Genomic DNA, 22,368 nt, shown 5'->3' with positions numbered 1-22,368 from the left:
ATTTCATAGCAATAGCAACAACAACAACAGCAACAACAAATACAACATTTCATTTACAAAATGAAAGTGCAAAACTTTTTAAGTTAAGTTTCATGTCGCTGAGTAGTTTTCATCAGAAAAGCAGCCAAAAAAACGAGGAGCGAACAGAACGAACAACTCGTTGGGTGCTCGAGTTGTTGCTGCTGTTGTTGTTGCTGCCGTTGTTGCTGTTGCTGTTGCTGTTGCTGTTGCTGCTGCTGCTTTTGGCTTTGCCTTTGCTAAAGGACACGGTTGAAATTTCCGTTTTGCGCTTTAGCCTGGTCCAGACTGGTCCAAGCTCAAGTTTTCCCATGAATTTTGTTCATGCATTACCAAGTGGTAGCCACGACTCGCTCCCCCTCCCCCTACCCCTCCCTCTCCATATCCAGGCCCTCTCAGTGCGCAACCCCTGCCTGCATATAGAAATAGTTGTGCAAGAGCCAGAGCCAAGCTCTGGCCGCAACGAGCCAAGCAGATTGGCAAAAACTTGTTGACGATTGAGATTGAAATTTGGTTTAGTTCCCGCTGCCGGACAAACCAACCCAACACCAACCCCTACCCCACCACGCCTCCACCGGATTTTAGAAGTTGCCACCCTGCGAACATTAGCGTCCAGTTTTACAGCCCCCGTCAAAATTAACGCGTAGGACGGGTGCGTCTTATCTTCTGGTTGAATGAAAGGTCTCAAGTCAACACGTATAGACACTTGGGTCTAACGATATATTTGCATAGGACTCATTAAGAAACCCAGAATTGCCCCCCCCAAAAAAAACAAAAGCCTTCGACAGGGAAGCTGCAAAAAAAAAAACACTCGACTGCAAGAAATGAACACGCATCGTGTAAAATGTACAAGAAATATTCCAACACAAAGAAAAGCGAAGAAACCACAGCGAAGAAGAGAAAGATAACAAAAAAAACATACACACAAATGAAATGAAAATAAATCTTCCTGGTAAATATTTGCCTAACGAGCTTTTTAGATGTCCTAACGAACGGTAGAGGGCGGGAGTGTGTGTGTGAGAGAGAGAGAGAGAGAGAGAGAGAGAGAGAGAGAGAGAGTGAGAGGGGGGGGGGGGGGGGCAAGAAAAAGGGGTACAAGCCAAGTGCATAATAAAGTCCAAAAGAAATTGGAATGTTCAGGATAAATGTCATTTAAATAACATGCTTAAAAGAGAATATTGTAAGTCTCTCCATTGATATTCAGGTTTTTACGTCGAGCTCAATTATTCATGCATATCTCGAGTACTTCTTCTTTAACGAAAGAGAGAGAGAAAGTCTCTTAACGGTATTAAAAAATGTAATAACAGCTGTAGGAATTTGGTCTTGCTTTAAACATTGGACTATATACATGGGGTTTTCTTTTGCTAATCAGAAAAACATTACTTATAGTAAAGAAATAATGGAGATGGAAAAATAAAATAAATATTAAATAAAATATTGAGCTAAAAAAAATACCCATTGGATAATGTAAAGAAAGGTTGTTTGGATTATTCAAATAATATATAAGTATGTAAAGCAATAAAGAAATGAACTAAATGAATCAGTTCTGTGGAAGGGCATAAAAGATTCGACATTGTTCACTCAACCAACTCTAACTTGATAGCCCGCTCTGCCGCTTGCCGCCCTCTCTCACTCACTCTCTCTGCCAAACAACCTGACGCCGCAGTCAACGTCGGCGCTAACGAAGCCACACGATAGCAGCAGCAGCGATGGCAACGGCAGCGACGTTGGCGTTGGCGTCGCTGTTGTTGTTGCTGTTATTGTCGTCGTTGGCGTCGCTGTTGTTGTTGCTGTTATTGTCGACGTTGGCGTCGGCGTCGGTGTCTACGTCGACGTTGGCGTCGATGTTGCTGTTGCTGTTGTTGTCTTTGCTCGTTCGGGCCGTCGTGTAAAAGTTCAATGAATTCAGAATGTTCACATTTGCATGTCCTGCATTAACTCGTTAAAATGCCAGCTTCAAACGAAACCCCAAAAACAACAACAGCCACAGCAACGACAACAACAACAACAACTACAATAACAATATGTTTGGAATGGCAGCAAGAATTTGTATAAAATAAAATAATGCACGACTATATAACAGCACATAGAGTATTCGGGCATAAGAACAACATGAAAATGGCCGCGCGCACAAAAGTATGCAACGGAAATGTGCGAAACGTGAAAATGTGCGGAAATTATATATTTCAAGGGTGCAGATTTGCAAGGGGTCGGAGGTGGATGGGATGGAGGGGGGTGGGTCTGGTTTTTAAAAGCGTGCCAGATTTTTATGACCCGCCGCGCCAAGTTAATGAAGTTGCGAGCTGCAAAAGATTCGAGAGTTCCTCACAACTGGACAACAAAATGGCAAATGGGAAAATGGAAAATGGCAAACAGAAAATTGCCTTTGTAATACTTTGCAGCGGGGGCAATAAATAATTTATAACCATATAACGTAACATATCTAAGAACCAAAAAAAAAAAAAAAAAAAAAAAACCCCGAAATCAACTCAAGAATTGAGCTAAAAGCCCCCAAAAAACGAGTCAAAATGATTTTGAGACCAAGTTGAGACAAGTCGAGCTGAGATTCTGACTATGCGCCGGCGCCAAGGCAATAAGACGAAGTGAGATTGTATGGGAAACCGAAGAGCGGGCACCACTAGCCACATATCCTGGAAATTGCATGGAATTTGGCGTAAAGTAAACATAAATGTGACCTAGAAGAGTATGTGCTACAAATACCTACATATTTAATGTATGAAATTCCTTTAAAGCAAAACAAAAAGATATGCAATTATTGTAATATTTTCTCAATCTTTAACAAACTTTGATTGGCACATTTATAATACATAGGCATGCCGCATGTGAGTCAAATGCAGGGTATCAGAATGCCTTGACTATCTGTTGGGTGGCTTGTTGACTGGGTGGTTGGCTGTCGTGGATTGGCAGGCGGGGGGGTCAGTGGGTAGACGTGGGTAGAGAAGCTTTACAGGAAAACATTCGAATTGTTTAACAAACTCGTGACATAATTCATTTGTTATGTCGTTGAGTGTGGCACAGCCCCTATCCGTGCTGCCTGCTCCTTGCCCCTCGCTCCTCTCCAGCTGTCTGTCCAGCGAGGCGCATTGAGTTGCGGATTATTGTAAAGTTATGCAAAAGTGTATTTCTGGTGGGTTATGCGATTAATGGACCTCAATGCACGACATAAGCACGCAACTGCCTAGAATTGATAGGGGGGATCATCCGCAACTTTGGCACTAATTTGTTGTTAGGGAATCACCTGAAATATTTATGGCATAAAGTTTAACAACAAATTACGAACTGGAACAGCGGCAGCAGCCGCCCCAGAATGCCATAAAATCTATGCCAGGGTTGCCGCCACCATGTTGCATTCATAATTCAAAGCGGCTGCCAAACGAAACGGCATGGGGCATATTCTAGTTACATTTTTGTTCTAGGGGACAGCGGTCGAGGCAGAGGCGGCGGCAGCGGTAGGTGGACCCGCACTTTAGCACATCCTATCAAACGATGAGCCCCCGCCGTTTTGTTTTAGGCCGCCATTACACAACGCATTTGATGCTCTCAAAGGTCACATTATTTACCTTTTATATTCCCATTCGTGTGGTAGGGCTCCCCCAACCCCCTAACTGTAACTGTAGCAGTAACAGTTGGCAGTAGGGCGCCTGTTACGTAGATTAGGGGTGGGGTAGAGGGGTGGGTTGGTGGGTTGGTGGGTTGGTATCATGATGGGGTTTTGGCGCATCGCAATATTTGCTGAAATTTTCTTTTTTGCTGGTTACTTTTGCTGCTGGTTCTTCTTGCTATGCTTCCTCTTCTACTTTCGAAGAAGTTTCGTAATATTTTCATCAGTTTGCGCTGCGTTTCAATCAATTTTGCAGGTGTTGCCACCGCGTTGATGCGTTGAAACTGGATACCTGAGGCGCCTCAAAATAAGTTTGCGGTTAGCAATTGCGCTGGCTGGAAGGAGGGCGGGGGAAGGGAGTGGGATGGAGTGTAAAGTAATGAACCTTGAAATTCAATGAAGGGCTTACTTCGATTAGAGTTGTGCAGGGAGGGATATGCTCTATAGATGGATATATGTATATAAATAGTTATATGCACAAGCGTTTATGCCTAGACGTCTGCACAGATTATTTTTCTATTTGCTTAAAACTCTTTCATTTAAAAAATATCATAAAACAATATATATCTATCCCCACCCTAAGAGCATATAATAAAATGGAATATTTCTAGGAACTGGACAAACCGGTTGCCTGTAGCCTGTAGCCGGCTGCCCTTTTGTGTTAAGAATCGGTTATTTTATAACAACATACTATTCTGAAAATAATAATATTTATAAATATTTCAGTGGAAAATCCATTTTCCATATTCACTAGAAATGTTTGCTCAATTGGTAGAATTGTATATTAATTTTTACATGGAAACATATTCAATGCGGGGCAAAGCGAGTTTCTCTTTTGTGGCAGCGCTTTTCATCGTTTGCTACTGCACTTTGTCTCCTTCCTAAAACTGATTTTAACCTTGTCAAAGTTCTCTTTAGCTATTTTCCGAATGGCTTGCCACCTCTTAAATGGTTGCGCCCTCTTGGGGCAGCCTTCACCTGGACATCGGGCAGAACTGCCAGTTCCCCTTGGCTCTGCAGCCAGTTGCTTCTTCTATATATATATTTATATATATGTATGTATCTATATAGGAACTGGGAACTTGGAACTGGTTGTGTTTGCTTCATTCGCTGCTGCGTGGCATAAAATTTAATATTTGCGCGTGTGCTTAACCCCAAGTTGGCCCCTGCTTTGCCGCATTTATCTATCGCTTGGCTGCTCGGCGAATGTGTGTGTGTGTGTGTGTGTGTGTATACATGTGTATATCTGTGTGTGTGTGTGTGTGCGTTGTGATTATTATGCCATGTAATCTGCTTCATATAACAACGCAGCGACGACAACGACGATGTTTAGCGTAAAGCGTGGCAAGTGGCAAGTACTTTTAATACTTTCACCTTCGTCGGGCGAGCGCTGCGTGCCCCTTGGGGCATTATCCATACATATTCATCGCACCACACACACACACAGTGATACATATATATCCATATATAAATATTTCAGTTTTTAATCTATTTTAATGGATATTATTTGAAACGAAGCAACTTCTTGGCGAGTGAACCGTTCAGGTTTTACATTTTACTTTCTATAATTCGCTTGTCGCACGCCCCCCCTTTTCGCTCTCTCTGTCTTCTCTTTCTCCCTCTCTATCTCTCTGCAGAGTTTAATTTTTTCTAATCTCGCGCTAAAGTTGCGAACAGACAAATCGTCGCGGCGGACGCGCCAAAGTATGCAACACTTTTTGCTGCTCCTCGACCCTGTCTGTGGGTGTGTGTACTTGTTGTGCGTGTGTGTGTGCGCTCGCTCTGCAAACAGCTCACGTCGCATATTTATAGGCTGCCAGGCATAAAAAGCGATTTCAACTCGAGCTCTCGAGCCGTTTGCCAAAAGATTTACAAAATGTTTTGCCAGCTCTCGCTTGTGTTTCCCTTTTTTCCATTTCATATACTCTTTATCATTTTATGTTTTTGGAATAATAAAGCTGATCCAAAGCTTGTATCGACAAAGCCCAAACTGGGCTTGGAGGCATTGCCTAAGTGCAGTGCTTGCAAAAAGAAGTTTTAAAGTTTGTAAAAAGAAGTTTTACTATAATTCCCAAGTAGTTCTAGCTCAGACACCAACTAATCTACGTCAACTTACCTGAAAGAAACAATTGTTAGGGTATCATATCTTGTTACAATAGCATCATTTGTATACTCTGTTTAAATAGTTAAGTAGGTTATATTGGCGTCGAGCAAGGAATTGGGTGTATCGAGAAACTTTATTATCTCTCACGCAGCTTGATAGATTGAAGAAGTACTTGCTCCTCAACCAGATGTATGATATTTGCAGACTGTGAACAGAGCATTTCGCAGTCGATAGCAACCGACTGCAACGTTTGGGCTTCATGTTTTTTTGTCCATAGCCACGTTTTGGCTTATTTGTAAGTTGCAGTCGCATTTGTTTAGGCCACAGGCTCAAAGTTTGTTATCACCGACTGCAGTTGAATATTCAAATTAGTTTTTATTTATTTTGGGCACAGACCAAAAGAGCAAAGAGCCAGAGAGTTGGCAAGACGGAGATAAAGAGAGAGCTTGTAGGAGAGAGAGGGATTGTGAGGCATATCAAAAAGTGTTTGCACAATTTGTTTAAATTTCATGCCACTCCAGACGGAAATTCATATAAAATGTCTAGGTGTGCGGGTGTGTGCGTGTGTGTGCGTGTGTGTTTGTGTAAAACATGCAAATAATAAAAATCGTTACATTTTATGCAACTGTCAAAGGCAGACGAGAACAGACAAACGAGCGGGTTGAGCCTCGGTCAAGTGCAATTTGTAGCAAAGCGAGACTTGGTGAAAGAGTTAGTTTGAGAGCAAGAGAGACAGAAAGAGGGAGAGAGAGAGAGACAAACATAAACAAACAGAAATACAGAACACAGAACATTTGAAATTCCATTAAAATTTGTAGCTGTTGTCACAGAATTTTACTTTTACACTTACAAACAAAACAACAAACAAACGAAACATGAAAGAACACCAAATTTAACGGCCACATTGCGTATACGCAACGTTTGCCAGCCGTGTCAAAACAGCAAAGCTCATTTCATTAACTGACTGCCGCCACACACAGGACCGCACTGGACACAATCTGTTGCTGTATATTTGCTCATAAATATGTCTGACCTGGGCCCACTCCCACGCCCTGCTACTCCACCCACTCCGCCCACTTCTTGGACCGCCCCCTCAACAGTCAACAGTCACTTTATCAAATTAATTACTTTTTCAACAACAATTGTGGCCTGGTGTGGGACTCGGCAAAGTGGTCAAAAAGCTGCCTTTGCTTACATTTGCTTTATTTTATTGCACCCCCTCGCATTATAATCACGCACGAAACTTGAGCTCAACTGCAGAGATTACATGCAAGAGATTATCTAAAAGGCGTAAAGAAAAATCAGAGAATCCTCCGATTCCTTTAAGAGTGGCAAGCGTGAACTCTACTCTCTGTCTCATAAGAGTTGAAAAACAAATAGAACTTGAAGGCTTAGCATAATATTATAATATTATATTTAATTTATAAGTGGTACGCCCTTTACTTTATATCTTATAATTACCTGAAGATTGAATTGATTAAAGCACTTTGGAGTACTTATTTGCAATATATAAAGTTTTTCATGGCAAAGACATCTTCCATTATTGTGCCGGATAGCAAATTCCGCTCTCTAGCGTGAAAAATGAGTGGAAATCAATTTGTTGCTTTTCATCTGACTGTCTTTAAGTGTAAAGATGGATGAAATATGTGAGGTACTTGTGCTGCAAAGACCTCGTTTAAATGTGAGCCTTTTTAGCTCAACAACTGCCATATCCATTATCATAATAATAATAATTATTATGGCATTGTGTACTTAAATGGAGCGTTTTTTTTTTGTAAGGCACCCGCAAAGAGTTAAATAGCTGTATGGAAGTCATGTGCAGTTGTGACGTCATTTAACGCAATTAAGTACCGTTTAAAAATAGTTCAAGGAGTGCGGCAGAATAAACGACGGCTGCAAAAATGTCACAAAGGAAAATCAATAAAATGGCAATATAAAGAACAAGAAGAAGAAGAAGAAGAAGAAGAAGAGCTGGAGGAACACAGTAGAAGTTGCAGCAAAGCCCCACGTCCCATCCATATGTCGCTCTAATAATAAAGTAATTTAGTTATAGGGCAAAAATATTTAAGGGCCTGCTGACAAGTTTCCATTGCAATAAAATGGAAATTGTGAAAATGAGGGCGGACTCGACAAAAAACAAACTCTCAGCGCTGAGGGGTCCGCGGGGTAAGGGCGTGTGGGAAAACTCTTGCGCACGTGACAAGGACAACGCCAAAGCCAGTAATTAAAAATATATAAGGACTTGCAAAAAGCACTGTATCCACACACACAGGGCCTCTAATATAGCCACAACAAACAGACAGAGCCCTAGTAGAACCAACTAACCAGTTAACCCACCTGGCCAGCATGGCGTATGTGTAATTTTATATTGTCAGTCTTGGTCTGGGCGCACTTTTGATCTTTTGCCAGGCGGCGTCAACACCAACAACAACAACAACAATAACTCGAGCCAAAACTGTGACCAAGGCATTAAACTAGCTAACGAGATGGCCCACAACACAGGGCGGGGCTGACTATTCACAAAAGACGGCTGCTTGAGGGGGGGTGGAGCGGGCGTTGGGTTGGACAGGTGCGTGTCTGACGCTCGTCACTTCAAAGTCCTTGCGCAAAGTAATTGAAAATGTAAATGGTCGACACGAGGACATGAGTAGAAAGTGTTGATAAATACCCTAACCAAAAACAGTCCGAGCGTAAGCGATGGGAAAGGGTGTGAGTGTGCAAGTTGATGCTGCAAACGTATTCAGCTTGTATCTAAGACAAATCTCAAGAATCGCTCAATGTAAAATGCTTATGAATAAAACACAAAGAGAGAGGATAAGACAAAAAGCATATTTGCGGGAGGCTAAATTCATAACATATAAGAGAGAGATAATCGTCCAAAGTAAAACGTTTACGAATGAGATACAAAGAGAAGGGTGGAAAAGAAATTAATCTTATATGCTTTAGCGTATGAGAGGGGACGATAAGGAAAGACTAAGACAAAGATAAAGAAAAAGAAATGAAAGAGAGAACGGTAGAGAAAGGAAAAAGACTTAGAGAGAGAGATAGAGAGAGGGAGAGAGAAAGAGAGCGAGAGAGACCGTAAGCTGTCTGTATGCCTGACTCGTGCAGATAGACTTTCTAAAGGACAAGGGTATCTGCCAAGCGGATAATAAGTACTATTGAGAGTCGCAGAATTTCATATTTAAAAGAGAATTTATAAATCTGTATTTAATATACTTGGTATTTAGAGAAGCTGTTTATGTTGTCTGTACGGCTTCCAGTTAGATATTTTAAGGGTGCGATTGAGGAGGGGGAAATGCACAATAATTCCTTTAATAATGCTTTTGGTTGTAAAGGCAGCTTTGGGTATTTCGTGTCCAGTGCCACCCTTACAGGGTATCTTTATGTTTATTTGCAGATAGTTGCGATGCGCTTTGTGCGTAATAAACATGCGAGAGCTGGGCTTAGTTCGGGGCTTAGTGCGCGGTTACCTTTTTCGGTTTATGTGACGGGAAATGTTTTTGTTTAGCCAGCCGCATTTGCGGCCTGCCAAATGTTTTGTTTGCTTTTATTATTATTAATTGCTTATTATTTTAATGCATCAGCGGCGGCAGCAACAACTGCGAACCCTTTGGCATTGTCAGCTGCTGCTGCGGTTGGGCAAATAAATTAAGTAATTAACTTTAACGATTGCCGTTTGGTTGGGATTTTTGGTTAAATGGATTTTTATGCTCGCCATTCTCATTGATTTTTAGTCGCAGCTTAGGCCATGCCTCCCCCTGCGCCCATTCAAGTCATTTGCATTTCCAAAAATATTGTGAATGCATCAACAGCAAAAGCCAAAGGCAGAAAATTCAATTCATTTGTTGGCCAGCTCAATTAGAGGGAACCCTTCCCTCTAAATGGTTTAAGGGAGGGGAGGGGGGGAGGGTGTTGTTGTGGGCATGTCTCATTTTGCGCAATTTGCAATCATTTTTGCTACGTGTCGCTGGACGTGAATTTTGTGCGTCCTGCTATTTGCACGCCTTTTGCAGCGACTATTTGAAAAGTGCGTGTAAATAAAATTAACGAATGTTGAACTTCAAATTGTGTGGCAGGAAAGTGGGTGCTTATTTGAATGCTGTTATTTAACTTAGAGTAGATTGATCGATGCCAAACTGATTTCGTTAAATATATTTTTATCGAATTAAACACGATTTTCGTTAAACAAAAAAGGATGCTCAAAATGGTATACATTATGCTGCTAGACTCACAGCCAAAACGTTACATATATAAATCGTTGGATTTTGATTTCAAGTATTTATAATCTATTATAATCGCATACTCATGTATACCTATCCTACACATGTATTTATTTCTGGCACTATATCGTATGCTCATAGTATTAACTCATGTGTATCCTACACTCACAATTCTATCGTATACTCATATCGTCATCTTATAATAAATATGTGTGCATTTCACTTATATCTTATACGCCATTATACTATCATACAACTATCTTATACTCATGATATTTAATATCGTATATCGTATACTCACAGTTCTATCGTATACCCATACTTACGCTTATATCAACATCTCATAAACACACTTATATGTTATACGCTTTTATACTATCATACAACTATCTTATACTCATAATATTTAATATCGTATATCGTATACTCACAGTTCTATCGTATACCCATACTTACGCTTATATCAACATCTCATAAACACACTTATATCTTATACGCTTTTATACTGTCATACAACTATCTTATTCTCATCTCACCCGCTGCAATTCACGTATTCAATCGCAATATCGTATGTCTAGACGTATATCGTAATTCATGCCTGCGTTCACATCATTATCATATGTATACTTTTATATCTTATGCGCATTTATACTACTTATAATCTTATACTCATATCGCTTGCTGCAATTTTCTTCAAGCATTTTTTTTCCGCCTCAATTTGGGTGACAAATAGTTTGGGCATTTCATTTGTAATGGCCCCTCCACCTCCTACCCAAGCCCCCCCCTCAAATGCGACATGCAGTTTCCATGCATCTTTCTATCTGTTCGTCACCCTCTCACCCGCCCTCCTCTGTCGCTCTGGCTTGTCAGTGATCGCATTTAGTTCTTCTCTCTAGGCACTTGGCACGTTTCGTTTGCCATTTCAATATCGCGTCGCCGCCAGAAAACGCGCTGTGAGTCACACGCAAGTCGCGCGCGTTTCGCTGGCGTTTTTAGCTGTGTAGATGTGGCTCGCAGATGTTTTGTATAGCTTACGCTGCCGCTGCCGCTGCCTCTGCTGCTGCCTCTGCCGCTGTCGACCGACAGCTGCTGTGGCACACGAGTCACTCGCCAAAGAATTCTTCCCATTGCTATTTTGATTTCAATTCGTCGTCTTGTTCTTCTTCAATTTTGCTTTGTTTTTGTTGCCATGCAGCTGTTTTATCTATCAGATGCTTTGGCTCTGACTCACCCAAACGAGCCTCTTGCCATTATCATTTGCTGCCTTATCGCCGGAGCCGGAACGATAAGTGCTCTGTATACCTATTAACTCCGTTTAGTGCGAGAGATCGATTCGCTATATTCAGCAAATATGCTGCGATCTGGCCTAAAACAATTACGGACTGAAATTGTTTACAGCTCATTATCGTTGCAATAATTGTTAAATTGATATATTGAAGCAAACTGCACGCAATGCGAATGTATTGTACATTTATCTCGGAATGACTTTCAGAGATTTCTCAACCAATTAGGGCAACAGCTTTTTCCAATTACATTCAATTCCTAAGTCATTAAGAGCTAACAAGAAAACACATTTTTTATAGCTTAAACAAGGAAGCAAATCTGAACTTTAAAGAGATTGTTCATTTGCCTTATCAAACGGGCTAAGTGAGATTAAAATAGCAAAAGCTTTCAGAGTCCGCCCAAGTATTTCATCATGGAATTCAATGTAACCCTAGAAATATTTGGAATATACTTTGAGGCACGCAAATTCATAGAATTGATTGGGTATACGTATTTTGAGTATTTCGTATATTCTGCGAAAATCTTTAAAGATATTTTTAATGAATTTTACCAAATTTTGTTTTTCTTCTCTTGTTGTTTTATTGTGTGCTGCACAATTATTACCCGGAATTAGTCGGGTCAAGGTATATTTCATAAAATTGTTCACCCTTTTTATTGGAATTTCCCAAATGCTCGACTTGATACGTGAGCTTTAGATGGGATGAGCGTTACATCAAATTGAAAAGAGTATTTTATAGAGATTGACTTGTCTTTTATCTAGGGTTTGATATGATAATTCTTGTAAATATAAGATCTATAAATAAACTTGAAACTAGAGAGGGTTCTATTCTTAACTGGCCTATATCACGCTCAGCTTTCCGTAGATGCTCAGCTTATCGTGAAACTTTTTTATGGTGTGGATGTGTTTAAACCGGAGCTTTTGCCAGGTCATTTGCAGGCTGCTCGTTACGGCATTGGCGAGGCTATTAACTTTGACAAGCGATCCATTAAAATGCATTCATAAATTGTACAGGTGTATGTGTGTGAGTGTGTGCGACTGTGTGTGTGTGTGTGTGTGTGTGTGTTTGTGTCTGGTGTCCAATGTTCAGTATCATGTCCAATGAGGTGGACCTTAAATTAAACCAACAAAGTAACAAATCGAATGCACTGCGGCCCACAAAGCGGCCCAAATGATTTAAGCGGACAATTCCCCAGCCACCCACAACACACACACACGCACACACACACAGATACTCGCTGTGATGTAGTGCAGTTCATTTGGGGCTACAGGCGGCAGCCGTTGCATGTTTTGTTGCTCTGCCTCGCTCTCGCTGTGCCCCCAAAGCCCGCCCCCTTTGGAGGGGCTCTGCCGCTAAGGTTCCATCCGACCCCTGCCCCGCTTTTGCATATGGCTCATGCTCATGCCCATTTATGCCAAAATTTAATTTATAATTATTGCAAGTTTAATTTATGATCATTGACATGCTGCAGCACACACACACACACCGCAAACACATGAACATAGACAAAGGGGGCGAATGGGGTGGGGTTGCGGCTGTTGTGTAACTGAGATTGGGACCTCTTTGTGTCTATACCATGTGCGGAATTGAGGGCCAAAGGGGTTCCCTTGCATTGTGTGTGCTAACTGCAACTGTTTCAAAAGTTTTAAACACACACACCCATACACACACAGTCAGGTCATCTCTTTCACTCTTGCAGTGAAACATGCATGTAGCTAGGTCTCTTTCGTGCACACATAGACATACATATATTGACATTTACCCTCGAGCCTGCAACTCGAATCCATTGGGCCACTCACCGCTCGTTCAAACTTGCCTGATATACCAGCTATTCCCTTGTAATTCCCGTTCTTGTTGCTGCCGAGCTGGTGAAAGTTGGCAGCTACCCGAGAGATTCGCATTGAGCTGCTGTTCAGAATGTGTTGTAATCTAGAGGAATATCCAAACGGCCTGGCTAACTGCTTGACGGAAATAAGCTCAAGTTTAGACTAGACTGAGAGAACGAGAGAGAGACAGGGCGAGAGATTAGCTGAGATACATCAAATTTTATAGTTTTGCGTCAGTTTTTTGAGAGAAACTTTTTCTTTATGCACAAAACTGTTTATTCTGCCTGATTGATTGATTGACAGACTGACTGATGATCAACGCGCAGAGCACATCGCAACTAAATTCTTCAACTTTTTGAGATATATATTAAAACTTAGACGGGGTTATCTTCTATATATTTAAAATAAGCGCATGCGTGCTTCTTTACTACTTATAATATTTAATAGCAATCGATTGCTTTGTCATTCATTCAGTCACATAATTTCCCGCTCTCCTAATCCTAATCTTAATCCCGTTGATAAGTCGATAAGTGCCTTTAAAGTTTATACTTAATAACATTACTGTGCGCATCGCCTCCTCATTTGGCTGTCATTGCCAATTAAAAATCAAATTCGCTACGCTTTAACGCCTCGTCAAATGAGATTTCTGCCCCACTCCCTCTCTCTATCTCTGTTAGACGCTGTCATAAATTCGTTAAATATCGCGTGCTCCTCCAGCCGAGCCAGAAGCAGGAGCAGGAGCAAGGCAGAGCAAAAGAGAGTAGCTAGTTTATGTCACACAAATATCCAATGACAGCGGCCCCTCTGCCTCCTCATGCGCCCTTCCTGCGCCCCACACATGCCCACTTCATGGGGCCGTCTCCTGGGCAGGACGACACATTCTCTTGGCTTCATTTGGATTTTTTGGCTTCCGTGCCAAAAACAAAAAACAAATAAGGGAAAATATCAAGAAAAGCGGCTCACAGACATTTCGCGTTGGGCACTCTACCGCCTCCCTTAGCATTTGAGAGGGGGCGAAAGTTGTAGGGGCGTGTTCTTTTGCTAATTTCATTGACTCTACGCTGGGCCGCTGCCAAGTGCATGATTCGATGAGTGGGCGGCTGTTGCTTCAGTTGTTTCGATTGCTTTCTGTACGCGTACTTGAAGTTACTTCCAATTATCCTTCGTCCTTTAGCTGGTGCCGGGGGGAGTCGCACATATTGTCAGCTTAAATGTAACTCGATTGATCAATGAATGAAAAAAGCGACAAACATTCGCCCAAACTCGATTTACTCGTTAGAAACCTTAAATATGAATGTTAATTTGCTGCCATTAACAGGCTATGTTATTGGGCAGCTGTAAAACCTTAATGTTAAGTAACATATTTCATGGCAAACACATGGCAAACATTTCCACAGTCAATCACAGTCAATTTATAAAGTAAAATTTGAAACAACATATGGCAAGCTTTCACTTAATAAACGTTCACTTTCACTTAATAAGCTGCTGTATCTGAAAGTTTGTTCTGTTACTGACAGAAATTAACAGAAACTAACAATGCAACTCGTTTTATCAACATAACATTATCTTAATGGGCAGTTGTTACTGTTTTGCTGCAGTTAAGAGTAAGATTAACATATGTCAGGCCACATTGAGTTATTATCATGCTGTTAACTTAAGTCAAAGCATCAGCTGTTATGCTTTGACATGTGGCTCATGTAGCTTACAGTTCAGTTTCTATATATTCCTTTTCAATTATTTTAAGTGCCGGGCAACAAGTTCGCCTCACATTTTGTTATTGTGTTGATTTGTGGTACAGTTGCGCTCTCAGTTTTCAACTACTTATGGCCTGTATGGGGGCCAATAAGAAGAAACAGCCCCCGAGGCTGAGTTGAAGTTTCATTTCTTTTTAGTAGAGCGACCCCAACGCACACTCACTCATACACCAGCAGCAGCACACATTGTGGCATAGTCAGATGACAATGATATGTCAAGTCTATATGCAAGGCAGCCCCCCTCCCAGCTGGCCACCCAAGCAGCATTCAAGTTGCCCTCTGCTCAAATATCAGTCCCTTGGCGGGGTGGCGAGCTTTGGATTCGGAGGCGGGGCGGGATGCGACAGAAGGGCATATGCGGCAATCTTTTTGGCTTGTCAAATGCGCATTTCCTGCTTACGAGTCCTTGCTGTGTGGCATGCGTGGGTGTGTGTGTGTGTGTGTGTGTGTGTGTATGTATGTGACATGTGTGTGCGCGTGTGTGCGTGTGTGTGGGCTGCCCGGTTTGTCTCCAGCGCAATCAATATGGCGGCGCTGGGGTAATAGCTTAGGATTTACGCGCACGGCTTACAAAGAGAGGACGACTACAGCTCCTGCTGCTTCTTCTTGTGCTTCTGCTGCTGCTGGTGCTTCCTCTTCTGCTGTTCCTGTCGTGGTTTCGTCGCCAACACTCGCGCCAAGTCGTCGCAGTTACCTTTAAACTTTTTTATTGATATTTTATGTATGTAGTCGTTGCCCGTTGGCTGCTCCTGCCCCCGCAACTGCCCCCGCTGCTGCCCCGAAACTGCTCCCGCTGCTGCCACTGGTGGATGGCTTAAGCCTGGTCCTGCGCCTTCGACAGTGCCATGTTTGTCCTTTTATGAAAGCTGCTGTAATGATTTGTTTTATGAAGTCGTTCGTGTTGCCAACCAACCCGCAGCCCATTCCCACTCGCCACGTCTCCCCTTCCTTTCACACCAGGTGCGCCCCAAAGTATGCTAGTAAAAAGACTGTGCTTACACTTTGTTTGCCCAATGACTTAGTTATTGAGTCCTTACAAAGGATCTCTTTAAAGTCAATTATTTGAAATGAGAAAAGCGTGCAGACATTCACCAGTTCAAGCACTGATTAAGTCGATCACATATTCACCCTGTTATCAATAAGCCAAGGGAATTCTTTGGATGCACTCGATATGTGTCTGCGAATGCATTTGCAATTATTCATGTTGTCTGTGTATGATTATATATTTATTTATTATATTTGCCAAAGGCGCATTTGTCCAAAATTCAATTCCGGTTATGTAAACCCTTTGTTCATTTATCAAACTTGGCATTTGCGAGCTTACCCATGCCCCTCTAATCCTATGTACCTATTGCATAAACTAAAATAGAGTTCTTTTATTACACATAAAATATGTTTCTAAAGTTATTTATTTGTCACTTTTTTTATGAAAATATCGTCAAGTACTGTCATATGTTTGTCTGCGTTGTTTAATTACTGCTGGGATATGAATACAGATATGTGGCAACATATTTGAGGCATATCTCTGTTCAGTCTACGTTGCGTATACGCAATAAGCAACACTGCGTATCTCATAGATTTCAGACATTCTCATCCACACGTCGTGTTGCAGACGCATTTCACACCTTGCCAGTGGCATGCAAATGATTTATGAAATGTCGGCCTGGGGGTAGGGCGGGTAACAGAGGGGGAGGTGCTGGTGCTGGTGCTGGGAGTTTTAACGGCTGGGGCAGCGACCGTGGCCAATGCTGTTGCCGTTGTTCTTGTTGGCACTAAACTTCAATTAGCTCAGCGAGTCCATGACTTTTAATCAGTGTACTTTATGCCACACGCATGCACACACACACACACGCACGCACACGCAGGCATATGCGTGAGCCACAAAAACGCAATAAATTAAACCAACAAGCAATTACAACAACAACGACAGCAGCAGCCAAAAGAGGCCACAAAGTTGCTTAGTGCGCTTTTTGGGGCGCCACCAAAAAAGCAACACACGAGGCAACAACAAGCGACGCTGAAGTCGTGTCGCCAAGATTTATTGGCTGGCCTATGCGTCGCGTCGAGTCGAATATTGAGTTGACAATGATGAGGACGAGGACGACAGCGAGGACGACGCCGAGGACACGGGCACGGGCACGGGCACGGACACAGACCCAGACCCAGACCCAGACGAGGACACGGACTCCTGTGTATATACCAGAACAAGGTGCCTGGCCAGGGGCAAGCGATTTCCTTAGCATGCGACCAAACAAGAGATGTGCGCGTGTCGTGTTTTTCTGTCAACGCGACGCTTCTCGTGAGCAGAGATTCCACTGTACATCTCCAGCTCCACACACACATGATTTGGGGGCAACACGAGCTGTGGCACATGGCATTGAAATGCGCCGCGCAGTTGCCCCTTTTAACCCCATTGCCTGAGGGGGGTTGGGTTGGGAAGTAGCCCTCCATTACAATAACAAATAAATTGCAAATATGAATATGAACTGGGCGAGGACAGCGAGTTGTAGCCGAAGATGCCTTTGCCCGCCAAAGTAGACACTCGAAAAGTGCCAAAAGATTTATGCCTCAATGTTGTTGCTGTGTGTCTGTCAGAGTGTGTGCGAGTATGTGTGTGCGTGTGTGAGTGTGTTTGAATTTGGCAGCTTAGCCAGCAGCAGAAGCCATTGAATGCGACACTGATGCGGATGCGAATGCAGTTGTGGCGATAATAAGCTTCAGCAGCCGACTTGATGTCTGCGCCGCAGCCCCCGCACAAGCCCGCCCACAGGCCCCCCGCTTACCAGCTTTATGGCTGCTGTTGACAGCCGCAACGCAAAGGCTGACAGCTGTAAACGGAGTAGGTGATGGCCAGGTCTTAAATGCGTCGCCTGGCCCAGGACTTGTCCGGGAATTAGCCTCAAAATCTTTGACTTTGGCTCTGGCAGTCAAATTCAGCAGGATGCCCAAAGCTGATGCAAATTGGAAAGTGGACAGCGGGGCAGGGACAGGGCCGGGGCAAAAGAGGAAGTCTGCAGCCAGACAGCTTGATTGCAATTAGCAGAGATAAACTACAGCTATTGGCGCTCAAATATCACTTGATGAGCTCGTGCTTTACGGCTGCAAACGAAAGAGAACATATATATACATATATATTATCGATGAATCGCTTTAAGGCTTGAACTAACGCCTCGCGTTGGGTTTCTGTTGGGTAAAGTACTTTTAAGCTGTGTGTATTAATCAAGAATCTGCATACCAAATCTGGTGTCTATAACTTTAATAACTCCCGAGTCGAGAACGTTTTCGTTTCGCTCTGCCAACTGACAGGCACAGTGCGTATACGTAATCTGTCGAATTGCTATTGTCGGGCCTTCAATTAAAACTGAACGAAACTGATATTGAATATTAATTGGACTTTTAATTAATCTACTCCTTCTCTCCTCCTCTCTTTCCATCACAGGTCTCCGCTGGGCAGCATTTGCACCTGAGCAGCGACATGAAGAGCAATGTTTCGGTTGCCGCGCAGCAGGGCGTCTTCTTCAGTCAGCAGCAGGCCGCGCAGCAACAACAACAACAGCAGCAGCAGCAGCAGCAGCAACAACCAGGGAACGCTGGCCCCAATCCCCAGCAGCAGCCGCACGGCGGCAACGCGGGCGCCAATGCGGGCGGTCCGAATGGTCCGCAGCAGCAGCAACAGCAACCAAATCAAAACATGAACAATTCAAATGGTAAGCAGCGCAAGCAAATGAATACCCAATAAGTGCACTCACATTAAATTTGAATCAATTGAATTATATTTGACAGTACCCTCCGACGGCTTCTCGCTCTCCCAAAGCCAAAGCATGAACTTCACGCAGCAGCAGCAACAACAGGCGGCGGCGGCAGCAGCAGCTGCTGCTGCGGCACAGCAGCAACAGGCAGCCGCCGCTCAGCAGCAACAGCAGCAGCAGGTGCCGCCCAATATGCGCCAGCGTCAAACGCAGGTGCAGGCAGCGGCAGCAGCAGCGGCGGCAGCAGCTGCCCAGGCGCAGGCCGCAGCCAATGCGAATGGCGGACCCGGCGGCAATGTGCCGCTGATGCAGCAGCAGCAACAGACGCCGGGCGGCGTGCCGGTGGGCGCGGGCAGCGGCAACGCCTCTGTCGGCGTGCCAGTCAGCGCCGGCGGACCCAACAATGGTGCAATGAATCAACTGGGCGGACCCATGGGCGGCATGCCGGGCATGCAAATGGGCGGACCCGGCGGTGTACCCATGAATCCCATGCAAATGAATCCAAATGGCGGCGCGCCCAATGCCCAGATGATGATGGGCGGCAATGGGGGAGGCCCGGTGCCAGCCGCCAGCCAGGCCAAGTTCCTGCAGCAGCAGCAGCAAATGATGCGCGCCCAGGCCATGCAGCATCAGCAGCAGGTGCAGCAGCACATGGCCGGCGCACGTCCGCCGCCGCCGGAATACAATGCCACCAAGGCGCAGCTCATGCAGGCCCAGATGATGCAACAGACTGTGGGCGGTGGCGGTGGCGGAGGCGTTGGCGTGGGCGTGGGCGGCGGTGTTGGCGGCGGCGGCGGCGCCGGCCGCTTTCCAAACAGCGCAGCCCAGGCGGCGGCCATGCGACGCATGACACAGCAGCCGATTCCACCATCCGGGCCCATGATGCGGCCTCAGCATGCTGCCATGTACATGCAGCAGCATGGTGGTGCGGGCGGCGGGCCACGCGGCGGCATGGGCGGCCCGTATGGCGGTGGCGGCGTCGGCGGCGCAGGCGGACCCATGGGCGGCGGTGGCGGCGGCCAGCAGCAGCAGCAGCGGCCGCCCAATGTGCAGGTCACGCCCGACGGCATGCCCATGGGCTCACAGCAGGAATGGCGCCACATGATGATGACGCAGCAGCAGCAGCAGATGGGCTTTGGACCAGGCGGACCCATGCGTCAAGGACCCGGTGGATTCAATGGCGGTAAAGTCGATTAAGCTGAGTCTTACAACTTAATTTTTGCAACTAATCGTGTTGTTTTCCAGGTAACTTCATGCCCAATGGAGCGCCCAATGCGCCGGGCAACGGACCGAATGGCGGCGGTGGTGGTGGCATGATGCCCGGCCCCAATGGACCGCAGATGCAGCTGACGCCCGCGCAAATGCAGCAGCAACTGATGCGACAGCAGCAGCAGCAACACATGGGACCCGGCGGTGGCGGCGGCGGCGGCGGCGGCGGCAATATGCAGATGCAGCAGCTGCTGCAGCAGCAACAGAACGCAGCTGCCGGCGGCGGCGGCGGCATGATGGCCACCCAGATGCAGATGACCAGCATTCACATGAGCCAGACCCAGCAGCAGCAACAGCTTACCATGCAGCAGCAACAGTTTGTGCAGAGCACCAGCACGACAACAACACACCAGCAGCAGCAACAGTTGCAGCTGCAGATGCAGAGCCAGAGCGGAGGACCCGGCGGCAACGGGCCCAGCAACAATAATGGTGCAAACCAGGCGGGCGGTGTAGGCGTCGGTGTTGGTGTCGGTGTGGGCGTAGGCGTGGTCGGCAGCTCGGCAACCATTGCTAGCGCCAGTTCGATCAGCCAGACGATCAACTCGGTGGTGGCCAACTCGAATGATTTGTGTCTCGAATTTCTCGACAATCTGCCCGACGGCAATTTCTCCACGCAGGATCTGATCAACTCGCTGGACAACGACAACTTTAACATACAGGACATTTTGCAGTAGAGCAGCGAGTATCCACCAAGGATGCCCAGCCAGAGACGCCGCCGTCACCACCACCACCAGCACCACCCTAACCACCACCAATTGTTGCCTGTTTTTGTTTGAATATTTTTTGTTGTTGCCTGTTGTTGTTATTGCCTTCCTGCCCCATGGCCCATGCCCCATACCCCATTAACCCACACCCCCACCCACAACCAACCCCTGCCCCCCTGTTTGTTAATTGTGTGTATTTAGAAGCTAAGTTCGTTTCGATGTACTCTAATTTGGGACTTTACTGTATTATTAGCCGCTAGAGCTGCCCGCTTTCTTTTGTAGGGGGCAGCAACGGTCCAAGGCGGGCGAGCGCTAGGGCGTGGCAGCGGCAACGGCCAGTACGCAAACATTCCATACTCTACAAATATATATCTATATATATTTGTCTATATATATGCACAAACAAAAGAAAACAATTTGACAAAAGCATTTGAGAGCAGCCTCAGAAATTTTTTAAAAAATAGTAAAACGCACCTACACACACACACACACACTCGCACACACACAGTCAATCGCAGAACTTAAGCACTTGTACTTAATGCAATTTGGCCACACCCAGCGACCAGTTCGCCCGCCCAACATTTCATTTTACTTAAGCAAAAAGCGAAAAAAAAAACATAAAAAAAAAACGAAAGAAAGAAAATGGAACCAACAAAAGAAAACTTTTTAAGAAATGCGTCAGAAAAACAACAACAAAAAAAATAACATAAAAAATTGTACATTTTATATTGTATTTAATTTAATTTAATTTTTTAACTAAAACAAAAATGCGAAAGTAGCAAAAGAAAAACACAAAAAAAAGAGTAAAAAGTGCAACAGCAAAGGAAAAACGCAAAAAGCAAAAATATTGGTGATATTTTAATTGCTTACACACAAAAACACTCACACACACACATATACACACACAAACAGAAAGAAAATTTGATTGAAAATTTACTAGAGAGAGAAAATGGAAAAGCGGAGAAACAGTTATTATTATTATTGTACATTATTTTTGTGTAACAATTAAGTTTAAATGGATTTTACAAACAAAAAAGCAAACGCGGAGCAACAATGCGAATTAAGCGCAAACAACAAACATATTTAAAAAACAAATTATATATATATATACATATATGTATGTATATATAGATATATACATATATTATACAACTTATAATTAATTACTACGCGTAGTTTTTTGGTAGTGAAAAGCGTGCATAAAGCCCTAAACATTAGTAGTTTGTTAAATAAATTTATATATATATATATATATATATATATATATATATATATATATATATATATATATATATGCAACAGCCAGACAAACACAAACACACACACTCACACACATTATATACTTCTCGATATATATATATATACAAATATATATTCGTTTATTGAATTAGAGTTCTAAGCAGCAGACAGATTTTTAGCTAAATGCGTTTTGTGGCCGCGTTACCAAGTGACGTCATGCCATGCCACGCCCACAGCAGCCCACTTGACAAAATGATAAGAAAAAAAAATGAAGAAATGATATACGCCGAGATTCCAGCTATGAAATTATTGTACCGACATTAAATTAGCGCAATTCCATAAGTCCATAAGTTAAATAGTTCAGATCGGTTCAGTTCAGCTCAGAGGCCATAGAAATTGCGACAGACACTTCCAGATATATATCTATATATAAAGCGAGTACATAGATAATGCCTAGATTGAATGCTGATCGAGCACACACACACACACACAGAGAGACACAAACAGACACGCCTAGAAAACAAACGCGTAGCCCAAAGTATTTAAGCCGCAAACAAACAAAAACAAAAACAAAAAC

The 22,368-nt window shown here is 43.9% G+C and overlaps 1 protein-coding gene across 2 annotated transcripts in view; it reads left to right on the top strand.

Annotated features, from left to right (window-relative positions):
* The window catches only part of LOC115764508 (neurogenic protein mastermind), a 63,811-nt gene extending 42,636 nt beyond the window's left edge, over window positions 1-21,175 (top strand). For both annotated transcript variants that reach the window (XM_030707602.1, XM_030707603.1), the window contains exons 3-5: window positions 18,270-18,537; window positions 18,614-19,762; window positions 19,825-21,175. In XM_030707602.1, coding sequence (XP_030563462.1) covers window positions 18,270-18,537; window positions 18,614-19,762; window positions 19,825-20,522 — 2,115 coding nt within the window. In that variant the 3' untranslated portion in view covers window positions 20,523-21,175. The remainder of the gene's footprint in view (window positions 1-18,269; window positions 18,538-18,613; window positions 19,763-19,824) is intronic.
* The last annotated feature ends 1,193 nt before the right edge of the window (window positions 21,176-22,368 follow it).

The sequence above is a fragment of the Drosophila novamexicana genome, unplaced genomic scaffold, assembly GCF_003285875.2.
Source record: "Drosophila novamexicana strain 15010-1031.04,08,12 unplaced genomic scaffold, DnovRS2.1 tig00000858-arrow-arrow-pilon, whole genome shotgun sequence".
Taxonomy (NCBI): Eukaryota; Metazoa; Arthropoda; class Insecta; order Diptera; family Drosophilidae; genus Drosophila; species Drosophila novamexicana.
Note: the sequence above shows the minus strand (reverse complement) of the source record. Positions and strands in the feature narration are given on the sequence as shown.